This window comes from Meles meles, chromosome 10 (genome assembly GCF_922984935.1).
Source record: "Meles meles chromosome 10, mMelMel3.1 paternal haplotype, whole genome shotgun sequence".
Lineage (NCBI taxonomy): Eukaryota > Metazoa > Chordata > Mammalia > Carnivora > Mustelidae > Meles > Meles meles.
The window spans coordinates 95,117,902-95,134,838 of NC_060075.1; the positions used below are offsets into that span (position 1 = coordinate 95,117,902).

The 16,937-nt window shown below is 60.8% G+C and overlaps 2 protein-coding genes across 5 annotated transcripts; one reads left to right on the plus strand and one right to left on the minus strand.

The window, feature by feature from the left end:
* Positions 1–203: 203 nt before the first annotated feature.
* Positions 204–6,201, minus strand: LOC123951557. The gene is made up of 6 exons (XM_046020265.1): positions 6,190–6,201; positions 5,583–6,127; positions 5,129–5,232; positions 2,773–3,009; positions 2,408–2,467; positions 204–613 (listed from the first exon to the last, which is right to left on the minus strand). Exons 1-6 carry the CDS (start codon positions 6,199–6,201, stop codon positions 204–206), a joined length of 1,368 nt encoding a protein of 455 aa, XP_045876221.1.
* DBNL (drebrin like) lies at positions 6,159–16,845 on the plus strand. 4 transcript variants are annotated; one of them, XM_046020846.1, is made up of 13 exons: positions 6,159–6,282; positions 10,459–10,514; positions 11,417–11,529; positions 12,039–12,113; positions 13,162–13,308; positions 13,965–14,042; positions 14,296–14,450; positions 14,532–14,580; positions 14,827–14,917; positions 15,463–15,558; positions 15,666–15,778; positions 16,093–16,195; positions 16,567–16,845. In XM_046020846.1, the coding sequence occupies exons 1-13, from the start codon at positions 6,200–6,202 to the stop codon at positions 16,704–16,706; spliced, it is 1,299 nt and encodes a 432-aa protein (XP_045876802.1). In that variant the 5' UTR covers positions 6,159–6,199; the 3' UTR covers positions 16,707–16,845. The 4 variants fall into 4 exon arrangements, with proteins under 4 accessions (XP_045876802.1, XP_045876804.1, XP_045876803.1 ...); XM_046020848.1 differs by having other exon boundaries at positions 16,099–16,195; XM_046020847.1 differs by having other exon boundaries at positions 14,535–14,580.
* The last annotated feature ends 92 nt before the right edge of the window (positions 16,846–16,937 follow it).

Here is a 16,937-nt window from a genome sequence, read left to right on the forward strand (position 1 = left end):
TCAGTTTAGGGCGCGGCCGGGCGCCGCGGTCGAGCACGCGACTCCGGAGGCCGGGCGCGAGTCCGAGCGCGCCGCGGGTGTGGACGGGACCGAACCCCAGCAGCGCTCGCGCAGCACCCAGTGCGGGGGAAGAGCTCCTGCCTGCGCGCTGGACCCCGCGCAGCTCCGCCCTCCACGCGTCCGCCCTGCCACGGCGCGCTCCCTCAATCCTCGCCGCGGGCTGCCGCCCTCGCGCCGCCGCGCCCGAGCTCGGGTAGAAGGCAGGACGGAGGCTGGGCCCGCGGGGTCCAGACCGCGGCTCCGAGGCCCACGGCCCCCGCGCGCGCGCCTCCGCCCACACAGAACACGCGCGGGCGGTGGTACTTACAGACCCATGGCCCTCGGGACTGCCCCACGGCCTGGGAGCGAGCCCAGCGGGCGGGCACGGGCCATGACCTGAGAGCGAGCCCAGCGGGCGGACACAGCCGGGCCGCTGGGCCGGGACGGGCCGAACGCGCTGGACCCGACAACCGCTCCGCCTCACAGGCGGCGCCGAGCTTGCGGGCGCAGGCCCCACAGTGCGCCGCAGACGGCCGCTCCGCAAAAGACCCAAGTGGGACAGCCGCCGCTAGGCCTTAAAAGGGCAGGGCCACGCCCCGGCGTCACGTGGGGCATGCGTCGCGCGGGCGGGGCCTGGTGGGCGGGGTCAGATTGCCGTGGGGCGGAGCCTGGGGCGGGGCCCATGAGAGGAGTCACCGTGTAAATACTTAAATGAATACTGAGTAATAAATTCCCATGGGTTCAAAACTCAGAAGGTACAAAGGGGTCTCCGGGGAGAGTCTGGCATCCACGCCTGTCCCTCAGTTCCCCGAGGGTGACCCGCGTTAGGGGCTCCTCCAGGCCACACTCCCCAGCCCGCCCTTCGCAGCACTGATGCCAGCGTCCTTGGCTCCGTGCTGGACACACCTGCGTACGCCATACACGCCCCAGAATGCACATGACAGAATGCACATGACAGTGCAGGCCAGGCGGCAGGCAAGTGTCCTCACGACGCACCAGATAATTATGTGGAGGCCCAGAGAGGTCCCGGCGATGTTCCCGGTCGTAGAGCTGGGGCTCAGACCTGGGTCTTCCAACCGCCCTCGATTGGCACAGAAATGCGATACCTGAGCGGATTCGTTTCTGACAAATCACTCTGTGCTCCCTTCAAACGCCAGTCAACCTTCGAAACTCCTTGGTGTTTGCTGGAGTATCCCAGCAGAGACCACTTCTGGCCTCTCAGGGAATGTCCCTTCTTAGGGTCCATTCACCATTCCCCGCCCTGAAGAGAGACGCGTGTTCTCAGGGCAGGAAACCGCCGGAGCTGGGGAGAAGCCCGGTGGGCGTCAGGAAACCCGCTGTCGGGCCAGCTTCTCCTTCCCCTATGGTTCCCACTGCCTCTCCAGGACTTGCCCCAACGGACCTTGCGCACCAAGGAGCTCACTCATTCACGCAGCATTGCAGGGGACGCAAGTCTGGCCCTGGGAGCCCGAGTGAGCAGGAAAGAAACTGCTCTGCGGAAGTATCTGGAAGCTCACTGCCCCAGTGACTGTGTCCCTCAGTACCCTCACATGACCTTAGTTCCCCAAATTCACCACTGCTGTGACCACTGCTCCGCTTCCTGAGTGCTGACCACGTGTGATCCATGTAGACACACGGGATACTGAGAACCGATGGTGTGGTGGGTGTCTGAAAACCAGCCTCGGGGGTGAGATGTGGCCCTGACTTTCGTGCTTGCTGGTTTCTGTGGTGCAAATACTCACTGTGGCCAACGATATTTGCGGGGAGGCGTGAGAGAAGCACAGGATGGCCGGAGAGGTGGGGGTTACTCGCATGGTCAGCACACCCAGAGACGTTAGGTGGGATCAGGAGGGTCTTTGAGACCCGGGAAGCTGGTGACCTTTCCAAGTCCAGGGAGAATTTCCCCAAGCCTGTGCTCTGTGCTGGAGAGATGGAGCAGAGAGAGCGAACCCAGCCCTTAGGGTCTACACTGTGCGTTTTCCCTCACCCTGTGCAAGCCTGAGTTCCACTCTGTACCTGCCACACCCCTCGGACAGGTCCCCGCAGTGCTGCTCCACAGGCCTGTCTTTGCACATCCCCCGGACTCTCTCCCTTGGGGAACTCACATGCCCTCCAGGGCGCAGGTCAGTCCCAAGAACAGGCTTCTTAGGTCAGAATCTTCTTTCGAGATGCACCAAGGTGCCAGCCACTCCTGTATCACTCGTGTTCAGATGCCGTGTTTCCAATGCAAGTCCCAGGTCAGCAACTGGAGAGCAGATCCAAAAACCCAACTGCAGGGGTGATGTGTTATTCTTCTCTGTGGACCGGAGAGCTTGGGAAGATGAGTGACCTTAAGCAACTGATCCACCATCGACAGATGACTACTAACTCTGGCCAGAGGCGTCTGAGTTTCCTGGATGGTGCTGAGATCTTGGTCCTTTGTCAGGCTCTGGGAAGACCCAGGAGTTCCAAGAATATGGCACAGGGTCAAAATCTCCTGACAAGGGATTAAAATGCTGGGACGCAGACATCCAGCAGTCCTAGCAGCTCACTGCTGAGTGTTATGTCCCTGCTGTGGGATTCCACACACCACCCCGCAAATGCTCAAGGACAGGCAGGTTTCTGTCTCTGCAATCCAGGAGCAAGCTTCTTTAAGGGTCACAGTAGAGCTTGGGGGACTCCTCTGCAGATCTCTGGGCCTGAGGTCTGTCCCTGGGGCTGAGAGAGAGCCTCAAGGTCAATGTGGGCCCTCACCTCCACCCCTTCCTGTGCCACTGCTCCTCCGCTGGCCCTTCTCACTGTGACACACTCTTCCTCCCCAGCAGCGCTGGGTGAGGCCTGGTCCTCTGAACCATGGAGGCTGTGGCTGCCATTCCCACGAAGGTGGCCCGGTACCATGCGGTGCTATCTGCTGCTGGGGAGGAAGTAGCAAACGCTCTCCCTGGGCCATTCTGCCAGCCTCATCATGCCCACCACACCAGCTTCTCCCTGCTGGCAGATTTGATGAGTAACAAAAATCAAATGGCTATAGAGAATCTGTAAAAACCCTATCAGACCAGAGAGCAACTTCTTGAGTTCCCTGAAAAATGTCTCCTTCCTTCCCCGCCTTCCCCACTTCTCCCAGAACCCCACTCAATGCCTTTCAGAGAGGCCCACAGGCTATCCACCCCCGAGCTGCTTTCAGACACGTGGGCTGGGCCAGGCTCTGCTTCAGGAGGGGAACGATAGGGCTGCCCCCTCAGATCCCGCCTCTCAACCCTGCACCCTCCAGGTCTATCGGTGTGGTTGCAAATGGCAGGACTTCCTTCCTTTGCACAACTGAGCAGTCATGGCCTTTTTCTCAATGCTGTTAGTTCTTCCTGCATGGCAGCGCCAGAGGGAGTCGGCTGGCAAGCTCCTCCCTCCATACTTGGGCTTGGGTGCCTTTAGCACATGGTCAGCTGCCCTCACGGGGTGGAGGACATTGGCTCTGGCTCTGGTTTTGTGCCCTAGATCTGTCATCTGAACCCACCAGGAGAAAAGCAGCTCTGTGGTTACCCTCCTGCAAGAATGCACAGAAGTCAGTCAGTTAAGAAGACAGCGGAGTCCTAAGGTCACCTCTGGGGCCATCTCAGACTTTTATTTATTTTTAAAGATTTTATTTATTGGACAGAGAGAGATCACAAGTAGGCAGAGAGGCAGGCAGAAAAAGAGAGGGGGAGGCAGGCTCCCTGCTGAGCAGGAAGCCAGATCTGGGGCTTGATCCCAGGACCCTGAGATCATGACCTGAGCGGAAGGCAGCAGGTTAACCCACTGAGCCACCCAGGTGCCCCCCATCTCATGCTTTTAAACAGCAGAGCAGCAGACCAAAAAGGGTGATGGCTTTGAAGAAACAGGAACGCAGACAAGCTGCAGCTGGAGGAACAGGCATGAATGTGTCTGGAGAGCAACCAGCAGAACCGCTTTAAAACATCAGATCACACTGCCCTGGTCAAAGCCCCTCAGGGATTTGGCTACACCTAGAACAAAGTGTGAAGTCCTTCCCTGACCTATAGGGTTATCCAGGACCCAGCTCCCCTCCCTCTCCTTCTCCCTGTGCTCAATCGTCAGTCTGTCACTAGACTGCCTCCCCGACTTCAGAGCCCCAACACGTCTTGTTCCCTCTGCCCAGAGCACGTCTACCCAGACCTTCCACAGCTGTGCTCCCCTCCGCATATCCAGTCTCTGCTCCAGTGTTACCTCTGCAGAGATGCCTTTCCCAGCCTGTCAAGTGGAAACAGACTCCCACACCCTAGAGTAGAAAGCAGAATCCTGCTGCCCCACCTTCCCACACCAGGGACCCCTAATTAAGAGCCTTCTCTCGATGGAGCCCAGATCTCCCTGCTTTCCCTGACCCATGTGATGCACCTGGCTACCACACCGAGTTGATCTTTTTCCAGAACAGAGAGAGCAGCATAGCCCAATTCAGGCAAGGTGGGTTCTCCCCAAGTTGACGAAATGTGGAAAAGTGCTCCCAGACCTCCTCGGGGTCCACGGACCAGAGGCTGAGGCCTGGCAGCCAGGTCAAGGAAGAAACTGGGGACCGGGAGGTATTCAAAGAGAAGACATTACCAGAGAAAGAGAAAAAAACAAAGATGCACTGTGGCCAAAGAGCAGGCTGAAGAACAGTAAGATGGCGGGCTGAATCTCCCCGACTGTGGAGAGGAAAGTCACCTGAGGGGGTCTGAGGGAAAACAAGGACAGAGAAGTCACTGAAGAAAAAAAGAGGACATGGTGAGTGTAAGGAGGGCACCTGATGTGAGCCCTGGTGTCGAGTGCTACATCCGAATCTGATGATGTACTGTATGTTGGCTAAGTGAATTTATTTTTTTTTAAGAATTTATTTATTTATTTGACAGAGATCACAAGTAGGCAGAGAGGCAGGCAGAGAGAGAGGAGGAAGCAGGCTCCTCGCTGAGCAGAGAGCCGGATGCGGGTCTCGATCCCAGGACTCTGGGATCATGACCTGAGCTGAAGGCAGAGGTTTAACCCACTGAGCCACCCAGGCACCCGGCTAAGTGAATTTAAATTAGAAAATAAAAGACGAGAGATTGGGAGAGCCCTGAGGAGGCCTGCAGTTGCTGGAGCTCACTTTTCTGATGCAAACACGGCAGTGAGGTTGGAGCGGAGAACAGACCCACACCTTGCATTAGGCCGGGAAGGACTGGGGGAGGGACAGGCCGCAGGCGGAAGCTGCTGAAGGGAAAGAGTGTTCGTTTAGGCCCTAGACTTCCCGGGTTCGGGGGAGGTGGCTGCTCTGCCCAGAGAATGTCTGGGCTTCTGCCAGAGACCTACAGCAATGACACACACAAGTGCACGTGCACATAACCTGTAAGCCACGTCTGTACCCAGACGGAGCCGACAAGCCTGTATCTGAACAATCAGACCCAACACTCTCATCCGGTGGCAAGTCCTGACCGCCTGCCCCGAGGCCGTGTGGTATTTCCATAGCCCGCCCTGGAGACTTCTCACTGATGTCGCTGCAGAAATGTGAGCGCGCCGGACTGCGGGATGGGCCCTGCGGGATGGGGCTCTGCGGAACGGACCTTGCGGGATGGGCCTCTGCGGGATGGGGCCCTACGGGATGGGCCCCTGCGTGATGGGCCCCTGCGGGATGGACCCTGCGGAGGGCTCCCCGAGCGCACAGGGTCAGCACGGGACCGCATCTCTGACATCCCAGGAACTCATGCACCTGTGCTGGGACGTGCGTGCAGGGCAGGGAGCGGGGCTCCCCGCGCCACCCGGTCCTCCACGAACAGAGCGGGGAACGCAGGTGCGGGCGAGGAGGCTCGGCAGCACCTCGGCCAGGGCGGGCGCGGCCCGCACGCAACGCTCGTGTCCGCCGGTGCAGGCTCCGGTCGCCGCTCAGGCGTGTGTGGAAGGTCCGCGCAGAGGCTGTCACGAGCCCGAGACGCTCGAACCAGTGCGCTGACTGCGGCAAGAGAAGAGAGAAACGCTCGCTCCTCCGTGAGCACAGCTCCCGTCGCCCCACTCGGGTTCCGCCCGCCACTCCGCTCCCCTGAGCCGCCAGCCTCACCCTCTCCCCGCGGTGCTGCCAGCCGCACTTCCGCTTCCGGTCGCAGGGACGGGGCTTCCGGTCGCGGGGTGGGCGGGGCCCGGAAGCGGCGGTGGCGGTGGCGGAGCGGGGATTGCGGAGCCGGTCATGGCTGCGAACCTGAGTCGGAACGGGCCGGCGCTGCAGGAGGCCTACGTGCGGGTGGTCACGGAGAAGTCCCCGACTGACTGGTGGGCGCCGGGCCGGGTGGGCCGGGTGGGTTGGGGGCGGGCCGGGGCGGGAGGGGGTCCCGGGGGCTCCCTGCTCCCCCCACAGCGGCGCCCCGCGAGCTGCTGGCCCCGCCGCGGTCCCCCGCCGCGGCTCCGCCCCTCGGCCGGTCTCCATGTCGGATTGTGCGGCCGGGGGAGCTCGGTGGCTCCGCCGGCTTCTCCTTCCCAGCCCTGGGACTTCCCCACACACAGGGGCTCCCCGCGGCCCTCCCCGACAGAGCGCGAACCGGGCCGGGGTCTTCCCAGCGCCGCGTTCAGGGAGGGGCCTCTGAGCTGCACCCCGGACCCCGCCCGGCAGCGGGCGCCCTGCCCCGCGGGCCAGGAGTTCTGGGTTTGGGTCTCTGGTTTTCTGGGAATGTGGATTCTCTCCAAGGATTCCCTTCCCTGTGCGAGTCGCGCGGACACCAGTGACACAGCGGTGCTGGCTGCCTGTGGAGGAAGCCCCCATCATGCCTGCACCTGCCCAGGACACCCTCCACTATGCGGTCGGGGCCCGGATGGAGCTTTCTAGCTCTGGAAGCGGGTCCAAGTCTCTGGGATGGCCCTGGGCAGCCCCCGCGCGCAGGGTCAGCGGCTGGTCACTCTCCCGCTTGCTTCAGTTGTTTGCACTGACCATTTCTGAGCACTTGCAGCCCCAAGAAATACGCTGAGTTTGATGAACTAAGGTGACCCGCTGTGAGGAGCCTCTTCCAGGGGCAGACCCCTCTTGGGGTGACTGCGTGCTGCGCCCGGCTGGTCGCCACGCCCTGGTGCTCACCTCTCATGGCTTTCCCTGCTGTGTTCATACCCTGTGCTGTCGTGCACTGGGCCTTTTGGGGAAAAGCTTCAGAGCACCTGCTGCTGGGGTGTGCACACGCCTCTCGTGCCTGGGACACTGCTGACCCTGATGGGACTTGGGTGCTGCGTTGCCCGGAAGCCAAGTGGCTCCTCTGTCCAGAACACATGCACGCAGTTAGGGAGTCCGTCTGGAAGCAGTGGGATTTCTCTGCCTTCTCTGTCTCATAATGCTTTAGGAAGGTCACCCACACTTTAGGCGCTTACTTTAGCAAGAGTTTCTAAATGTTCACCCCCGACCCTACCTGTCTCCTGCTCTCCGAGGGCCGTCATACCTCTGCTATTACTCCAAACCCTGCTGACAGGCTCACACGCGGTGCGTCCCGTTTCACATCCACCTGCGGCCTCGTGCCTTTGCACCAGCAGCGTGTGGGCCCCCTCCAGTCCTGCTTGGCTGCGGTGTTGCTGTTTTATGTGCTCCTGAGTAGCTGGCCTGGTCCTTCCTGATGTACTTGCGAGACTCCTGGGCCCCCTGCTGCCTGCCTTCCGACCTCTTCATTCGCAGGGACCACCATTGCTCGGGGGGTGATGTCCCACAGTCCTGCTAGCAGCTCAGGCCTCGCATGTTTCTGGCTCTTCCTCGGCTTCTCAGAGCTGTCTGCTACCACCCTGGTCTGAAACTCACCCGCCCCAGCTTCGCTCTGTCCCTCCTGAGGGTGTTGAGCCTCCCCCCACCCCACCCCCGTCCGAGCCCAGCTGTCTGGCAGCACTCCAAGCCATTGAGCCCCTGGCTTTTGATCTCCCTGTAACAGCCATTAAGCACCTCAGCAGATGATGTGCGCGGGCCCCCACTCATGAGCCGAGCAGGTATCTAGATAGTGCTACTTCTGTGCTTAAACGCGGCAGCTTCCTCTTTCACAGTAAGTAGAGCCCAGACATCTCACCTCAGCTGGGAGGCCCTGTGTGGCCGCTCCTGACCCCCTCCTGCCACCCCTCCCACTTACCACACTGGGGCCACACCTGTTTGTCACCACGGTGGCCTTCTTTCTCTTCCTCAGACTTGCAAGCTGCTTCCTCCTCAGAGCCCTTGCTCTGGCTGCTTCCCCATTCTAGAGCACCTTCCCCATGGTCCCCGGGGGCTTCCCGGACGTCTCAGTGCTGACACCGCCTTCTTGGAGAGGCCTTGCTCCACTGCTGGCTCCTTGTGTGACTTTGCCCAGACACGCAGCAGACACCTTCAGTGGGCTTCCTGGCACTGTTCTCTTCACCAGAGGGCTGGGCCCTGTCTCTGTTCCCGGCGCGGTCAGCGACCTGAGAAGGGGGCAGAAGATGTGGCAGAGGATACCAGCAGGAGGAGGTGGTCTCCAGTTTGGTGGGTCATGAAAGGTTTCCCAGGCAGAGTGGGCGGCTTCCAGCTGGGCCCTGAAGCCAGGTGGGCTGGAGAGCAGGCCCATCTATCACGGGCCTTGGTCCTGGTCGCCCAGATTGTTCTAGATTGAAGCACGTTTGTTTCCCTCCTACTCCCTCTTCACTACCTGACAGGACATTAGTGTTGGTGTGTTTCTTTTTGGTCTCCCGTTAGAAAGGAAGCTCCATGGTCAGGTCCATAGTCAGGGCCTCTGGGGACTTACTGGACGCTTCATGCCCGGGAGCAGGAAGGAGCAGGTCCTCCGTACGTGTGTTTGGAAGGGATGCTTGAGTTCCCGGGCGCTCGGTGCACCACGCTCCAGGTGCTGTGCCCAGGCCAGCGCGCCTCTCTTCCACGGTGATTTGAAAGAGGGATGGGAGTCCGTTGAACGTAAGAATGAGTCTCTAAGCTGGGAACATTCAAGAAGGTGGCTTGGGCCAGAGCCCGGGGTGGAGGGGAAGGCAGGCACCAGGCATGGACCTTGGCTCCTACGAGCAAGCTGCTGGGTCCCTTCTTGGAAGCTGTCTGTGCTGCCTGCTGCCCATCTGTTGTCCCCTTCTTCTGCACTCAGATCTTGGTGGCTTTGAGATGTATGGGCTTCTTTCCTCCAGGAGGATGTCTGGACATCCACGAACTCCCACATCTTTTCGCTGTTTGTCTGTGTGTTCCTTTTGGTATCTCTCCTCAGAGGCGCGTCCCCTGTGCCAGCTAGACCCTCGGGGCCTGGGTCTCCTTTCTTCCAACTTTCTCAGTCTAGGCAGCTCTGCCCGGTGGCCATACCAAGGCCCTGGGGAAGCTGAATGGAGGCTGATTTGGTTCCTGTCCCATTCTTTTTTTTTTCCCCCAGATTTTATTTTTAAGTGAGCTCTACACCCATTGTAGGGCTCGAACCCCAACCCCGAGATCAAGAGTCACACACCAACTGAGCCATCAGGGCGTCCTGGTTCCTGTCACACTATCACCCCACAGCCCCTATCTGGCCCTCCTCAGCAAGCCTGTCTGTGCGCAGAGCATGCGGATGGCCCACTGGTCCGGGTCCTGCCTTTGACTTGTCTGCTGGGTCAGCTCCCCTTCCCCATGGTCTGCCAGCTCTGCCTGGAGCTGAACGGCAGCAGAGCTGGTGTTGATGTTTGGGCTCCATATGGGCTGTGGATAAGCCAGCTCTTCCAGAATATTCTCCATGGGTAATCTCTGCTCTGGTCAAGGGGCTTTCCATGCCCCAGATGTAATAAAATTTACCATGTTTCCTCAACTCCTCTGAGGGTCACGTTCATAAGCATCTTTCCCAGAGTTCTTAGGAACAGTTAGTCTCAGGAAAAGGCAGGGGCAGCCTAAGGTCACCTGTGGAAAGTTAAGGCTCCTCCAGAAAGAGGATTTTGCCCAGCCAAGGAGTCTGTCCTGTAAGGAGCCTGACTTCATGCTGAGTCATGGCCCATGTGGTCTGGGTTTTCTAGAAGAGTCCCAAGCCCAGAGCGACCTGTTCCGCCAACTCCTCAGGTTTCAGAAGACAGAGCAGGCCTGCACGAGGGAATGGGGCGCCTTTCCAGGTGCCTTATGTGCACACCCCGCTCCTGCCCCTCCTGGGGTGCTTCAGGTTCAGGAAGGTGTGGAAGATTGCCTCGATACAGTTTGCCAGCCCTGGGGCGCTGGGCCGGTCAGTCAGTCGAGCATGCAGCTCTTGATCTTGGGGAGGCGAGTTCCAGCCCCATGTTGGACGTGGAGCATCTTTCAAATCAAACAACCTCACAGCTCGGTGTTTCTCATGGCAGACAGGGGCTCCCTGCCTAAGTTTGTCCCTCAGGAGAAGCTGCCTCACCAAGGCCTGAGAGGCCCCAGCTCTGGGAGGCCTGCCAAGCTCCCGCCTTGTGGGCCAGCGGGGCCAGTGGCCACTGTGCTCCGCTCGTGGTGGGTGCGGTGGGAACGCCGGTCACAAAGCTTGTTTGGTTTTGTTTCAGGGCTCTCTTCACCTATGAGGGTAACAGCAATGACATCCGTGTGGCTGGCACTGGGGGTGAGTATGGCCCAGTGAGGACGCCAGTGGGCTGACAGGGGCTAGAGGTCCCGGGAGGCAGGTGTGGGGGTGGGGGAGAGAGTCGCAGCCAGCAGTGGTCCCCGGCAGCCAGCATTTCAGCCCTCACTGCGCAGGGAAGGAGCCGCAGGCACATGGGTGTCCCCTGGAAGTAGCAAGCCTGCCGTGACCATCCCCACAGTAGCCTCAGCACTGGGGAGCCACTCACCACTCTCTTTACGGGGAAGGTCTAAGAGCTGAGCCCGAGCGTGACTGCGGGACATTCCCATCTGCTCAGGGACCTTTCATGGGGCCCCATACAGCGGGCAGGCTGTTGCAGAGACCGTCGACCGTCCATTTGAAAGTCTGGTACCTGAATTGTAGCAGAAATGACATCTTTTGTTTCCAGAACTCCATGTGGGTTTTGTAGAAATGTTTTTTTTTCTTTTTTTTTTTTTCTTTTTTTTTTTTTCAAGATTTTATTTATTTATTTGACAGAGAAAGAGAGATCACAAGTAGACAGAGAGGCAGGTGGGGGGGGGGGTGGAGAAGCAGGCTCCCCGCTAAGCAGAGAGCCCAATGCGGGGCTCGATCCCAGGACTGTGAGATCATGACCTGAGCTGAAGGCAGAGGCTTAACCCACTGAGCCACCCAGGTGCCCCTAGGAATGGTTTTTAAACTGGGGGGTGTACACCATCACCTGAGGTCCTTGTCACAGATGCAGATCCCACGCCCCACCAGCTCCTGTAAGTCCGTGTAGTGGGGCAGGACCAGGAGTCTGATTTTGATGCAGGCGGCCCTGAGAACCCTGGCTCGGGGGCAGGTTGGGTTTCCCTTCCCGGTGGGCATTGTGCAGGGTCAGCCACGGGTGCGGGGCCCACTGACGCCCCCTGTGCCTGCTGCAGAGGGGGGCCTGGAGGAGATGGTGGAGGAGCTCAACAGCGGGAAGGTGATGTACGGATTCTGCAGGGTGAAGGACCCCAACTCTGGTCTGCCCAAGTTCGTCCTCATCAACTGGGTACGTGGAGCTGGGGGGGCCCCGAGTTCTCATCTAGGTGTGACCCAGGAAAACTCCTTTGCCTTCTTTCCTCCTCTGCCTGCTGTGATGGGAGCGGAGGAGGACTTGCCTTCGGGGCGGCTCACAGGCAGTGAACGAACAGGAGTGGCTGGGTGTGTGCGGCCCGAAGGACCACGGGGGCCTTGCCGGCGCAGAATCCCCCGCTCTACCCCCAAGACCAGAATCATTCCCACAAAACAGAGCTCACAGTGCAGTCGCACGACACCCTTGCCTGTGTCCCAATCAGAGTAGTCATCCTGAGGGAGCAGAGGGCCTGGAGAAGGCTCAGAGAGCACAGGACCCCTGGGTAGGACTGGGAAGCTCCGAGCCACTCGGCAGCAGGCAATCATCCTGTCTCAATAACCTTCTTGATCTGGAGGTGTGGGGCTCGCTTTATCCTCTGCTGCGCCCCATGTACGGCAGCGGCTCTGAGGGGGCTGGTGGGTCACACTGGGTGTGTTGTGTTGCAGACGGGCGAGGGTGTGAACGACGTGCGGAAGGGAGCATGTGCCAACCACGTCAGCACCATGGCCAGCTTCCTGAAGGTGAGGATGGCCCCCAGGGCGCCTGGGCAGGCATGAGCGCAGTTGCGGCCAGAGCTGGAAGCGTGTCCACACCCCACTTCCTCCAGACTCGAGGGCGCGACCAGAGGCTGCTGCACTCTTGCTCGGCGAGTGCCCGGGAGGCCACGCTGCGGCCGGAGCCCCCGGCAAGCTGAGCTCACTGGGGAGAAAGGATGGATGACTGTGTCCTTCTTGAGCACAGAGAGGATCATGCGCAGCTAGTCCTGGGGCGCTGGGCCTCGGCTTCCATTGGTTTTGTGAGGGTTTGTTCAGCTGTGTTGTCAGGAGCTGAAGGAGATGGGAAGTTGCCTGTGCCCAGCCACCTCAGCACACCCAGTCCCTTCTGCGTGTCCAGCGCAGCTCATTCAGTTCCAAAACCGCTTGTCGTTTGCGTGTCAGGTCACCTTGCGTGTCTTTGATTCCTGACAGAAAGGCCTGGGACTTTGATTTCTAGCCTGCCAACCCTTCTTCAGATAGGCCTCAGTTTCTCCATCTAGGAGCCGAGAGAGGATCCCAGGCTCACTGGGTGTTTACTAACAGTAAGTGACGCCATGGATCTGACTTGTCAAAAAGAAACTGGTGGCTGGGGCGTCTGGCTGGCTCAGTGGGAGGAGCACGTGACACGCAGTCTCGGGGCTGTGAGTTCAAGCCTCAGGTTGGGTGTAGAGATACTTGAATAAATAAGACCTAAAGAATTTCAGAAGAAAAAGAAATGGGTAGGTTGTGTTCTGTGGAAAACGTGTTTCCAGATCCTTTTTGAAGTTTGCTTTTGTGAATTAGAAAGGATCTCTCTCCTGTCTGGGCCTGCAGCAGGGTGCCCGGCACCTGGGAACAAGCCGTAGGCAGGGCCACGGAGGGCAGAGACCCAGTGCCTGTGCTGGGACAAGTGCAGCGTGTTTGTCTCGGGCGCTTTGTCGGCTCTGAGATCCCCATCCCAGAGCCCGGACGACAGTTGTCCACGTTGTGCCCCCTGAGCTGTGCACCTTGTCCTGTCCTGGACCTGCAATGCCTGTGTGCTATCCCGCCACAGGGGGCCCACGTGACCATCAACGCAAGGGCTGAGGAGGACGTGGAGCCCGAGTGCATCATGCAGAAGGTGGCCAGAGCCTCGGGTGCCAACTACGCCTTCCACAAGGAGAGCGGCCGTTTCCAGGATACAGGCCCTCAGGCCCCGGTGGTGAGTGCTCCCTGGACCCAAGTGTGGCCAGCCAGGAGCCAGCAGATGGGCTGGTTTCTCCCTCGTGGGGCTGGGCTCCTGCCTGCCTGGCTTTCAGTCCCCGGGTCCCATTCTGGAGCCGACGGTGAGCCCGTGCCGTCCGGAAGCCGGAGCTGCCCCTAGTGGGGCAGGCACTAGTGGGCATGAGCAGCCCTCTGTGCTGCCTGCTGGTTCCACTGGCCATTCTGGAGCCTCTCATACCCCGGGGACAGTCCAGTCACGAGGCCACAGCACCAGCATGTCCTGCAGAGTCCTGGGTGGTGGCCTCCGTGGAGGGACGTGAGGTAGGCAGGCAGGCCCCTCCCCATCGGGGGCAGACACCAGGTACCCGGGCTATGGGGAGCCCAGTTCCCGGGCCACAGCTGGTGTCTGTGCAGACTCCTTGGCCACTGCCATGGTGGTTGGCTGTCTGAGGCTGGGGGACTGGCTTCCATCCACAGGGGCCTGGTGCAGCCAGAGACCCCTGTCGGCGTTGCCTAGCAGCTTTCAGGGCCCCCAAGCCATCTTGTGCTGGCTGGTCTCCAGAGGGGTACCAGGCCTGGTGCAGTCCCCACAGCTGTTGCTTGAGCCCTGGGCTTCCGAGGGCAGCCTCACAGAGGACCCTCTGTCGTCTGCAGGGGTCCGTGTACCAGAAGACCAACGCCATATCTGAGATCAAAAGAGTTGGCAAAGACAGCTTCTGGGCCAAAGCAGAGGTGAGTGCCGCGGGGCGCGTGGAGCACAGCTGCCCCTCAGAGACAGTGCCGCGGTGCCTTCCTCAGGTTCTCTTATGATAAGCTCACGGGACACGTGCTCTCAGTTGTGCCTATGGCCAGGCAAAGGACCAGCGGGCTCTGGTCGCTGGGCTGGTGGGCAGCCTCTCCAGGCGGCGCCACAAGGATGCCCGGGTAGCCCAGGGGCAGGAGAGTGCAGGGGCCTCGTGGGACAGGTTGGCTGCTCTCCCTGCAGAAGGAGGAGGAGAACCGCAGGCTGGAGGAGAAGCGGCGGGCGGAGGAGGAGCGGCAGCGGCTGGAGCAGGAGCGCCGGGAGCGGGAGCTGCGCGAGGCCGCCCGCCGGGAGCAGCGCTATCGGGAGGAGCAGGGCAGTGAGGCCAGGTCCCAGAGGTGAGGCCCCAGAGTTGAGGGGGAGGGAGGGTCCTGAGTGGGCTGCGGCTGGGCTGCATCTCCTGCCTCCGCCCCTCCCAGCAGGAAGAGTGAGCAGCCGGAAGCGGTTTCAAGGAGCCAAGAGGAGCCGGTGAGACTTGCGTGCCCCCCACCCCCCAAGGGTCTGTGGCAGTAATGCTGGGGGCCGTCCCTGATGTGCCAGGGGGACGGTCCTACAGCCCGCTGGGGCACAGTGGGACCTGGGACAAGTGGGTGCACCAGAGGTGGCGGTGGAGGGGGCATTGAAGGGCAGATGTGGCCAGCGTGGACCTCCACCCCGTCCTGGACGAGGCCCTTGGGCTCCTCCTCACTGCTGGGCCCACGTGCCCCCCTGCAGGAGCCGGTCAGCCAGGCAGCACACCCACGTGAGATTTTCAGGCAGAAGGAGAGGGCCATGTCCACCACCTCCATCACTAGCCCCCAGCCAGGTGAGTCTTTCCTCTGGGTCTAGGCACGAGGCAGGAGCAGGCCGAGGGGGAGCCCGGGGTCGCAGTGCAGGATCCCCAGAGGTCACTACAGAGGCAAGGAAGCAAAGAGAGCCTGGACTTCTCTAAGGGTAGCTTCTGGGAGGGGAGGCTGGGCTTCAGGTGTTCTTTCCTGCCCGTGGCCTTGTCCTGCAGAGACCTGGAAGGGAAGGGCCACGTGTGGCTTCAAGGGGGGAGATTCTCCAGCCCTGCCCCATTAACTCTTGGTGTAGCTTGCACATGGTGGCCGGGCCCCAGAGCCTCTGTCACTCCCCTCTCTGCATGGGATGGCACTGCCATCAGCTCTCCTACACTGGGGGGCTGCTTGAAGCGTACTGTGTGTGTGATGTGTTTCTGCAGCGGCTGTATGTCCCCCTACGCTCTCCCCCCTCCCTGTGACAGCTATGTCCCGGGACAGGTCCCCGCTCTGGGCAGCACAGGGGACAGAAGCAGTAGACACAGCTTGTTTCCCCCTCCTCCAGCACTTGCGTGTTTACCTTTGTTTGCAGGCAAGCTCAGGAGCCCCTTCCTGCAGAAACAGCTCACCCAGCCAGAGACCCACCGCAGCCCGGAGCCCACTCAGGCCTCCTCGAGGCCCAGGGCAGGCAAGGCGCTTGGCTGCCCCTTGGGGGGCTGGGGGTAGGAGTGTGGGAGGGAGGAGGGCGTCCGCACCCCTCCCAGGGCTCAGCGTGGGCTGCACCCTTCCATGCAGATGTCCGCGAGGACCTGGCGCCCAGCCCTCCACCGTGTCCAGTGCAGGCAGAAGAGGAGGCTGTGTACGAGGAGCCTCCAGAGCAAGAGACCGTCTATGAGGAGCCCCCGATGGTGGGTTCCCTGCAGCAGGGAGTGGCTGTGAAGGGGCCACCTGCCCAGAAACACCCTCTTCACCCATGCGAGGCACGGGGTGCCTGACTTTCCAGTGGCCACTGCATGGGGATTCCCTCATTCAATGTTGGAGCGGCAGCCCTGTGGAATACATGGTCTAGCACTCATCTGCCGGCCAGGAAGGTCCTGGGGCAGGAGGACATCTTGGGGGCAATAGGATGGCAGCAGCCCTTGCCCTCTGTGTGCTCTGCCCTTCCCCCAGGCCGGGTGTGGGCCTCTAACAAGGAGTCCAGATTTCTCTTCCTTCCGTGCAGGAGCAGGTGCCGCAGCAAGATGCCGGCTCTGAGCACGTGGACCACTACCCGGGGCTGAGCGGCAAAGGGCTCTGTGCGCGGGCCTTGTACGACTACCAGGCAGGTAATATGCAGCAGCCAGCCACTCACCCTGCAGGGCCCCCCGTCAGGAGGCAGGCTTCCGATGCTCCCTTGGGACTGAAGGAAGGCTGGGGAAGGATGGGGTGGATGCCCTGCACGGCCTGGGCCTTCCCGTCATGCTGGGCAGCTGCCCGTGAATCCCAGTTGCCGGCATCGTGCTAGAGCCCGGGAGTGTGAGCAGAGGGTGGGTGGACCCTGCATGCCGGAACCCGGGACCTGCCTGGAGGCTCGGGAAGCTGCTGCGCGGAGGCAGGGGGCCTGCAATCAGGTCCTGCTAGAAGGTGTGTCGGGGGAAAGTGGCCGTCGGGAAGGGCCCCTGGCCCCCAGTGCAGCCTCCATCTCCCCATCCCGCAGCTGATGACACGGAGATCTCCTTCGACCCCGAGAATCTCATCACGGGCATTGAGGTGATCGACGAGGGCTGGTGGCGTGGCTACGGGCCAGATGGCCACTTCGGCATGTTTCCTGCCAACTACGTGGAGCTCATCGAGTGAGGGTCCTCCGCTGCTAGCCGCACCGACGCCATCCTACCCTTCCCCACAACGCGTGCTTCCCTTACTGCCAGGGACGTGACGTGCGTGCCACGAGAGCCACACGGCACTCCTCTGGGCATGGGACTCCCCCCCCCCCCCCCCCGAAGAAGACAAGCCCTTGGGATCTCTCAGACTAGGGTGCTCAGCCTGTCACTCTACATGCAGCAATACCCCGTGATCCCCAAACGTGCT